General features: G+C 38.8%; 1 protein-coding gene across 1 annotated transcript in view; it reads right to left on the bottom strand.

The window, feature by feature from the left end:
• Positions 1–10,162, bottom strand: part of LOC122561114 (cilia- and flagella-associated protein 46) — a 234,213-nt gene that overhangs the window by 110,353 nt on the left and 113,698 nt on the right. The window contains exons 32-34 of the mRNA XM_043712553.1: positions 8,657–8,805; positions 7,053–7,151; positions 3,546–3,660 (exon numbers count right to left, since the gene is read on the bottom strand). Of these exons, the coding sequence (XP_043568488.1) occupies positions 3,546–3,660; positions 7,053–7,151; positions 8,657–8,805 (363 nt within the window). The remainder of the gene's footprint in view (positions 1–3,545; positions 3,661–7,052; positions 7,152–8,656; positions 8,806–10,162) is intronic.

The raw sequence follows: 10,162 nt of genomic DNA, 5'->3' as shown, positions 1-10,162 counted from the left end.
TACGTTGTACATGGAGGTTGGTGGGGTGGTAGGTGAGGACCAGTGGGGTTCTGTCCTGGTGGCGGTTGGAGGGGCGGGGCTTAAGGGCGGAGGAGCAGGAAGTGCAAGAGATGCGGTGGAGGGCATTGTCGACTACGTCTGGCGGGAAATTGCGGTCCTTGAAGAAGGAGGCCATCTGGGTTGTACTGCGGTCCTTGAAGAAGGAGGCCATCTGGCCTATCACCCTCACCTTGACCTCCCTCCACCTATCGCATTTCCAAAGCCCCTCCCCCAAGTCCCTCCTCCCTACCTTTTATCTTAGCCTGCTGGACACACTTTCCTCATTCCTGAAGAAGGGCTTATGCCCGAAACGTTGATTCTCCTGTTCCTTGGATGCTGCCTGACCTGCTGCGCTTTTCCAGCAACACATTTTCAGCTCTGATCTCCAGCATCTGCAGCCCTCACTTTCTCTCATTGGATTAATAGTCTAGCAATAAGATCATTTTCCCATTTGATACTACTATCCAAACTTAATTCGAAAAATCCATTTTTCAAGGGGAATTTGAATGGACATTTGTTTATTTTGACAATTCATAAGAATTTCAAAGACTCATAAGTGTAATTATAAGCCCAATGAGTTCTATCCATAGTGGCGAGTGTTTCAAAGACTGAACAGATCTTTAGACTTTAAATCATTTTTCTCTACGAAGCACCCTGTTAATATTTGTGCTGTCAGTCTATGTCAAATAAAGATGGACTAAGAGTGCCTTCCTTTTTAGTACAGCAAGTGAAAGAGAATACTACATCTGATTTTAATTTACTTCACTCGTTTAAAAACATTGGACCAATTTGATGAGGTTCTGTGCTGTGAATGGAGCCTTGTGTGATACATGTATAAACCACAAATATAGGTATTGTAGCCTTGTGCCTGTTCCTAGAACCCTGAATGATCTGTGTGAAGAGATGATACTGAGACTAATGTAAATAGCATAAATATTAAAATCAGAATTCATATTTTCCCAACTCAGATGGCCACTCCATACAAACTTCTCCCCAACTCAACCCTGCAGCATATTTCTTGCTGGGTTTGCACTCAGGCTTTACCGGGAAGGTGATGACCTAGTGGCATTGGCATTGGATAGTTAATCCAGAGATCCAGAAATGTTGTGAAGATCCAGGTTCAAATCCTGCCATGGCAAATGGAGCAATTTGAATTCAATTAAACAAAAAGGAATTAAGAGTCTAATGATGACCATAAAACCATTATCTGATTCGCTAATATTCTTTAGGGAAGGAAACTGACATCCTTACCTGGTCTGGCCAACATGTGATTCCTACCTGCAGCAATGTGATTGACTCTCAACTACCCTCTGGGCAATTAGGATTGGGCAATAAATCCTGGTCTAGCCAGTGACATCCTCATCCTGTGAATGAATTTTTCAACATGCCGAGCATGGCATTCCTTGGAGAGCTCTGAGGTAGTGGAGTAAAGTGGGGGCAAGACTCAATACACACACTTTCATGGCACTAGCTGCCATGTGGTATGTTTAAAGGTGCAGTCTGAATGCTAATTGGTGAATGCATTAATAGGGAGAGTGGGTACATGAGTGGGTTACACTTGCCAGCTGTGTGAGGAACTGGGTAGAGTGTGAGACCATTGAGATGTGGCATTGGGTGGAATGGTAGATGGGAGCAGTGACAGGTGGGAAGTGGTAGGTGAGTCAGGTGTCAGGTGGATGGGAGGGCAGGTGGCTGAGGTGCCAGTTGGGTCTGTGCAGATTGTCAGTTTTTTGGGGAGAGGTAGTTTGGGGATCGGGGAGGGAGGGCTGCAATCAGGATACAGTCACTTGTGTCATTGTGATTGGTTGCAGTGTCCATTTTGGACTTGCCCTCAAGTTACACTGGGTTTTTTCTGTCTGATATTTCCTGGGTAATTATTCAGTTAACTACAGAAGAACTGTCCAAAGTCTGGTTGACTCAGAGTGAAAATGTGTGGTTTAAAATAATATCAGTAATGCAGGTTTGATACCTGTTCTACATGGGGATCTGCCTCCTTACCTAACACCTCAGAAAGGAAGGCAAAGGCAAACAGCACTGGTAGAAAACATCAATGATTCAGGATGAAGTATCACCAAAGAATGAACCAAGGATCTTTGAGACATGATGTGATGTCACCGCTATGGGCAAATTCTGAATCTATTGTTGTTAATCCCACTCTTCTGTAAAATAATCCCTTTGGAGTGAGGATGATTTGATTCTACTATGGTTGGCTGGTCCTGAAATGGTTGATAAGTCCAATAAGAAATCTGCAGACTACACCACACATGGGAAGTTCAGGTAGATAAACTATTTGGAATTTTGTTCCAGAGACAAATCTTCCAATAGCAAAACATCTCAGACTGGAACCTTAAGCATTTATATAATGTTGGTATACTTGGCATCTCAAACTACTACTACTAAAAGTCTGTGCATAATGATGTCATTAATACCGTGCAGAGTGTGTTGGTTCCTAACTTGGGTTTATGTCATAGTTGATAGACCCCCATGAAATATGAGCATATGTGACAAATCTAAGAACATAACCATCCATGAAGACCTGGCTGTCTTTGGACATGGTTACAAAAATACAATTTGCCAGTTAACAAAAAAAAGTAAAAGCTTGGTTTTGTTGTCCTTCAGGACATTGTTGCTCTGCCTCTGGGGCAAGTAAGTTTTATTAAACTGGTTATTGGTATGAGGAGCAATTCCTTTGAGGAGAGATTGACTAGGCTTAGACTAAGCCTAGTACCTTGAGTTTAGATGAATGAGAGATGATCAAATTTGAAAATATAAAATCTGTAACAGACTTGATGTGGTAGCAGCTGAGAAAATGCTTCCCCTAGCTGGGGAATCTAGAACATGGGGTCACATTCTCAGGATAAGAGATCTTCCATTTCACATTGAGATGAAAATAAATGTCTTCATTCAACAAGATGTGAATCGTTGGAATCCTCTATCCTAGATGGCTATGGGTGCTCAGTCAGTGAGTATATACAAGAACAAGTTGGATATATTTTTTGTGAGGTAAGAGGCAGTGTGGAAAAAGGGATTGAAGTAGAAGACCAATCACATTTTGTTGAATGGGGAGCATGCTCAAAGGGCCAAACAGCCTTCTCCAGTTCTTGTTTCTTATTTTCCGAAAAAAATTCACAGCATCACCCAGCGTTTTTTTTCTGAAATGTCATTCAGTACCCTCTGGGAGAAGAAATTGCTTTGCATTGCAGTTTTAAAATGAATTCTGTAAGTATGTCTCCTGATTCAAGATTCCTGCGCTAGTGGAAGCCACCCTTTCAAGTCCTGTCAGAATCTTCTATGTTGCAATAAGATCACCCCTCATTCTTCGAGACTCTCATGAAATTAGGCCTAAATTGCTCAGGTGTTCTTCATAAGACAACCACTTCATGCCAGGAATCAGTCTGGTGAATCTGTGTTCTTCAAGCGTATCCATCACTGCATTTACAACTATCACAACAAAAGATAGCAAATCACAAAAGTGATAAATATTTGCTTTGAAAGTCATGGCTCACCAGTTCTTTGTTTGAACCTTTTAGTGTTTCGCCTAGGTTTTCAGTTTCAATTAATTGCTTTTCTTTTGTAATGTGTAATCGGCGATCTTTCAAATGAGCGACTTCTTGCCGACATCTTAAGAAACATGGACATTCACATTAAGCATTTTTACTATACAAGATTTAAACTAGTCACAAGTAAACATGGTTATTTACAACCACTAATAATATGGTACAGTGCCTCACAGTTGGCTAAAGATTGGTGATGTCCAAAATCAGAACCTTTTAAAACAAATGGGCAATGCAAGAATTTTAATTGCAAATAAGTGAGTGAAAAAACGTACAGTTTATTAAAGGAATAGCTGCGCTGGCATAGCAGAGCACTGAGTTATGCTTTATGTTATTATTGTTTTAAGTTAATTACTGATGAAAATCTTTCAGTTAACAAATCTATAATGCCGATAAAACATCACTAATTTGGCATTACTTACCAAGGAGAAGCTTAACAATAGCTGATGTAACTAACAGGTGTAAATGACAGAAAAGTTAGGCGAACCGTGTTTGGTTGTGCTAATATGATTGGGAGACACAAGCAGTTGTGTATTCAAAAAAGCCAGTGCCCAGCATGTTTCAGGGGGTAAGAATATTTCCTGTGCATTCTTAAGGTAACAAGATAGCATGGAATAAGCAGAGAAATTCATTGGGACTTCATAAGCACTTCATTCCATAGGCGCACACTTATTACACATTAGTTGGGCTTGATGTAAACTGCAAGATGTTATTGTTGCTTGACAATTAATCAGCACATCCTGAGGCTAAGGTTCTTGTAATAGGCAATGTTTGGCATATATTTACCATCAATGATACAGGCAATGGACCAAAGAATTTTTAAGGTTCACAAACTCTAAAGTATGAAGAGAACATAAGGAGCAGGTGGAGACTATTTGACCCCTCAAGGCAGCCCTGACCTGGCTGAATTTTCCCAGGCTTCAATTCTCCTTTTATGCCACCTCTGCATGGCCTTCAATTCCTCGATATTTCAAAAATCTATCCACCACCTCTAAATGTTTCAGCAATTGAGCCTCCACAACTCACTGGGGTAGAGAATATGAGACATTCACTCCCCTCTGAGAGAAGAAATTGCTTTGAATCACAGTTTTAAAATTAATTCTGTAAGTATGTCTTCTGATTCAAGACTCCTGCGCTAGTGGAAGCAGCTTTTCAACAGTAACCCTTTCAAGTCATCTCAGAATCTTGTATGTTGCAATACGATCACCTCCCATTCTTCGAGACTCTTGTGAAATTAGGCCTAAGTTGCTCAGATGTTCTTCATAAGTCAACTACTTCATCCCAGGAATCAGTCTGGTGAATTTATTTTGAACACCTCCAGTGCCAGTACATCCTTTCTTAAATACAGGGACCAAAACTGTACACAGTTCACCAGATGCGGTCTCGTTGATACTTTGTACAACTGTAACAGCACTTTCTTGCTTTTAAACTCTAATCTCCTAGCAATAAAGGCCATTAGTCTTCTTAATTACTTGCTGCACCACACACTAGCCTTTTGTGTTTCCAGCATGACAGCATGTAAATCCCTCAGTACTGCAATTTCTCGCTTCATTTAAATAATAATCTGCCTCCTGATTCTTTAAACCTACGCACTCTAGTTTTGAACTCGCCCTCCCTTGGCTATTCACCCTATCCATGCCCCTCATGATTTTCTAAACCTCTATAAGATCACCTCTCAGCCTCTGACACTCCAGGGAATAAAGCCCCAGCCTTTTCAGCCTCTCCCTGTTACTCAAATCCTCCAGTCCTGGCAACATTGTTGTAAAGCTTTTCTGCACCTTCTCCAGTTTAACAACATCCTTCCTGTAGAAAGGCGGCCAGAATTGTATGCAGTATTCTAAAAGTAGCCTCAACAATGTTCTGCACAGCCGCAACATGATATTTATGTGGTCATTTCTTATTTCATTCAGCCACACATATAAAATGGCCATTATTAATTGTATCATAATGTGTCCCCTTAGAGATTCCCACTGTGCATGTGATTTTTTGGCAGAATGAAAATATGAACAGCCATTTCAACAACTAACACTCTTTCAAAAGCATTTACAGACTGACATGCGCATTATAAGGAGTGCAGGAACTTGCACAAGTTGCAGTCCACTGAAGATCGTACAAAGATAGGTTGAGAGTGCTAGGCCTTTTCTCATTGGAACGGCGAAGGATGAGGGGTGACTTGATAGAGGTTTATAAGATGATCAGGGGAATAGATAGAGTAGACAGTCAGAGACTTTTTCCCGGGTACAACAGTTACAAGGGGACATAAATTTAAGGTGAAGGGTAGAAGGTATGGGGGGGATGTCAGGGGTAGGTTCTTTACCCAGAGAGTGATGGGGGCATGGAATGCGCTGCCTGCAGGAGTGGCAGAGTCGGAATCATTGATGACCTTTAAGCGGCACTTGGATAGGTACATGGATGGGTGCTTAAGCTAGGACAAATGTTCGGCACAACATCATGGGCCGAAGGGCCTGTTCTGTGCTGTATTGTTCTATGTTCTATGTTCTATGCTGCAATTTGATTGTGGTATGCATAACATAATGATTTGCAGCCAACTAATGTATGGCCTGCTGAACCTTTGCCTCTGTAAACTTATGCTTGGTGTCCACAACTATCACATGGCCTATTATAAGACAAGATTGTAAAATACCTCAACTCTCAAACTAAAGTAGCTATGTAGTCACCATATTTTAGGTATGACAAGTGGCATATTCACAGTTCTGGTACAAGTCTCAACAGACATCATCTTATGCAGGGTGTTAGCATGGACACAGAGAGCATGCACTGGAGGTCTGGATAGTGGGTAGATTGTGACATCAAGAGCACACAATGTACACACTGAACCTAACCGTGATTTGATGCCAGTGATAGCAATTCAAATTCTGATTAACCCCTCTCTTGAATAGGACACGGATACCCACCCACCCACCCCTCTATTCAAAGGTGAGTTACAGGTGAATGTTGGAAGGCCTCACTCACATACTGGAACTCCTGTATTGCGAAGCTTTCTTGAAACAGAAGGTACTGAAAAATATTGTGTGCAGACAACATTCACTCAGTTCTACCAAGGAATAATTTTAAGTTTGGCGTGTGTAAACAGACAACACTGGATTAGCCGTTTACCATGTATCACTCCTTATTTTTAATTTACATCATTTAATATTTTGAAGTGAATATCACTTAAAAATTCATTTGGAAAACTTCACCTGAAATAGTTCTTGGCCTTTCTCATTCAATATTGCATCTAGATAAAATTGTTTACTTTACTTCAATTACACTGAAACTAACAGTTTTAATGAATTAACTTTCAATTAACTTACTGGTTGAAAAGTATACATTGAGTTGTATAGTTTAGTGTACCCACTAGGAAAATTGCTTATTTCAATCTTTCATATTTTTGAAAGTAAGGAATTATTTGTGTAAATATGAACTACACTGTCCTGAACAATAACAAAAGTAGCATACTTAGTTCGTTCTGCCTCATAGATAAATACTGATCCAGGTATCTTTTCATGGTACTGTGCAGCTTGCGTTAGATTCAGCTCCAAACATATCTGGGCAAGCCTGTGAAAAATAAACACTTTATTGTAATTCAGGACAAGAGACAGAATACAAACTAAAACATCTGGGAAGTGTAATTTTGTGATTTATCAATTGGTGTGGTGAAGGAAACAGATATAACAAATGTTAAATGCTGCTAGGATTCAAGTAGCTGAAACTGTAATTTGAGCTAATCTATTAAAATATGCATTTTATAATAACAGAGAATTACATATATGATAACAAAGAATGGCTTCTTTGTGAGAATAACATTGTCACTTCTCAAACATTCTGGCTCAGTATTTATGTAGGAAGATAAAAATAGTTCAGTGCAGTTACTAAGGGCAAAGTAGAAGGGCCATTAACAAATAGATATGCTCAGAAGGAAACTGCATGAATAAATTAATGGAAATAAAATTTTCCAGGCCCACATAGTGTATATTCCAACACACCTAAAAATTGAAGAATTGTGCAATTTTACCATTTTCTGAAAAGGGAATTATGTTTAAGAACTACAGGATGACAGAAGTTACATCCCTGTTTAATAAAAGAGAAAGTGATATAATGTATTATTCACCAGTTAGTTTGACTTCAATTGCAGGCCAACAGTGGATTGTTTAGGAAAGTATAGTTTCATCAGTTTGGGAAGGGCAAACAATCACAATTTAACTAAATTTTTCAAGAAAACAATAGTGTGCATAGGTAAAAGGTATTGGGTGGTGATTTGACATTGAAGCCTGATGTACAGAATACTACGAGGAATACTTAGTCCTACAGATAGTGAAATAATCCATATGGGGACAGAAAGCAGAAGGAGGGACAAATATTTGTTTTTCAGTTGGTAAAATATAAATGACACATTACCCAAATAATTATGTTGACAATCATTGAAAAAAAATGGTATGAACACACCCAAGAGAAATGATTTTTTTTCCAACTATAATAATTTTTTGTAAATATAAAAGAGTGAAAAAGATTGTAGGTGATTTCTGGAGGTGGTCTAGTGACAGTGGTAGAAACACAAGATAGCTTGAGAACATTTTAGAAAAATGGTATTGAAAGGAAGTGAAGAATTGGTAAAAAATCTTAAGAAAGTGGATAGGAGACTGCGAGATCTAAGGATGCAGAGACAGCTGCAAAAGGCACGGTGAAGATCACAAAAATGGCAAATTAATGATCATATTGGTTAAATAGTTGTGGAAGTAACATTTGTAGTTCCAATTAAAGCAAGAACTTTAAGAGGGCTTACGAGTAAGAAGCATTTGGCGAGCGATAAAATATGGAAGACATTTTGTGAACCAATGGACATGACAAAAATTGGCGAAGTGAAGGCTGGTCAATTCTGAAGGCCACAGTGCCATGGTTAAGTGGGAGAGTGAGAATGATGAAGAAAATTTGGACTGAATCTATCTTTTTAAATAAACAAGTAACATAAATTATAAATAAAAATAATGAGATAACATCAACATTACTGAAATTACATAACATTTGGAGATAGTTAATTACTGTACTTTGAAAAAAGTATTAACCTGAGATGGTAAAAGTCAGAGAGACTCTTGCTATCCAACACATCATTGGCTATTAAGTGTGCCAGCTGAAGAATCGGCAACGTCAGGTGGGTATATGATATACCTTGCAACTCCTTCACTAATAAATCCAGGTAGAATAAACTGTAAGTCTTTCAAAAGGAAAACAAACTAGTCAGTCTTATAAAACTAGGTTTTCAAATTTATTTGATTATTCAGAATGCATAAATGGATGATAAGATTCATATGCAGCTGACATTATTATCCTGCAGTCAACGTCATCATAAACATGAGGAGCGGCTTATGTAATAATGGCATTCTCTCTCTCTCTCTCTTCTTCCTTCCGAGGCCAAAATATCTGTGATCCATGAGTATAGTGCTGGAAAAGCACAGCAGGCTGGGCAGCATCCGAGGAATTCCTGATGAAGGGTTTATGCCCGAAATCATTTTACCCAAAACGTCAATTTCCCTGCCCTTCGGATGATGCCTGACCTGCTGTGCTTTTCCAGCACTGCACTCTTGGCTCTAACCTCCAGCATCTGCAGTACTCACTTTCACCTACCTGTGATCCATGCCGACCTACCCAGAGGTTTGACACAACGTGTTCAAATGGGTTGATTAAAACAAAAACATCAAACAATAATGTAACCATTTTTATCTTGATTCTGCCATACAAATTAAAGCTCAATTTTTCTGTCTATATTGATTATAAACTTCAAACAGATACTAAGATCACCTTCAGATAACAGTTATAATGATGTGCCGTCTTAGTTGGTAACAAAAAAAATCAGAAATTCAGTAAGCTATTGCATTCCAGTTGATTCAGAAATATGGCATGCATAACTGAACCACAATGTAAAAAATGTTATGAGTTGCAGAGCATGGGATAGATACATCAATTATTTTTAACCACTAATGAAATTTAATACTTTCAAGTGAATGCGTATTCACTCTCATGTTGCATCTTATGAAATCATTTTCTTTGATATTACCAATGCATACCATTTTCCTGCAGTTTAATGATTATGCACATTTATTATAGTGTTTTTTAAAAACAGTTCTGACCAGGAATTATCACAAATTTTTATCTACAGCTGCCCTGATTAATTTGTGATCAGGTAGGAGAAAGTGAGGAATCCAGGTGCAGGATATCAGAGTCAAGAGTGTAGTGGTGGAAAAGCACACCATCCGAGGAATTCCTGATGAAGGGTTTATGCTCGAAATGTCGATTCTCCTGATTCTCAGATGCTCCCTGACCTGCTGTGCTTTTCAGCACTACACTCTTGACCTTAATTTGTGGTCAACATAACTTAAGATTAATTACATTCTGTCCACTCATTACATTTTCTGGCAAGTCTAACAGATGCTGTTTGATTATTTCACTGTTGTGCTTGTAAACATCTCGAGAAAGACGACAATTCTTGTCACACTTTTTTTAAAGCTATAATTCACTATATTCATGGTTTATCTTGATTCTTACTATTTAGCCTCAATATAAATTATGAATCC

The sequence above is a fragment of the Chiloscyllium plagiosum genome, chromosome 22 (assembly GCF_004010195.1).
Source record: "Chiloscyllium plagiosum isolate BGI_BamShark_2017 chromosome 22, ASM401019v2, whole genome shotgun sequence".
NCBI classification, from domain to species: Eukaryota; Metazoa; Chordata; class Chondrichthyes; order Orectolobiformes; family Hemiscylliidae; genus Chiloscyllium; species Chiloscyllium plagiosum.
Note: the sequence above shows the minus strand (reverse complement) of the source record. Positions and strands in the feature narration are given on the sequence as shown.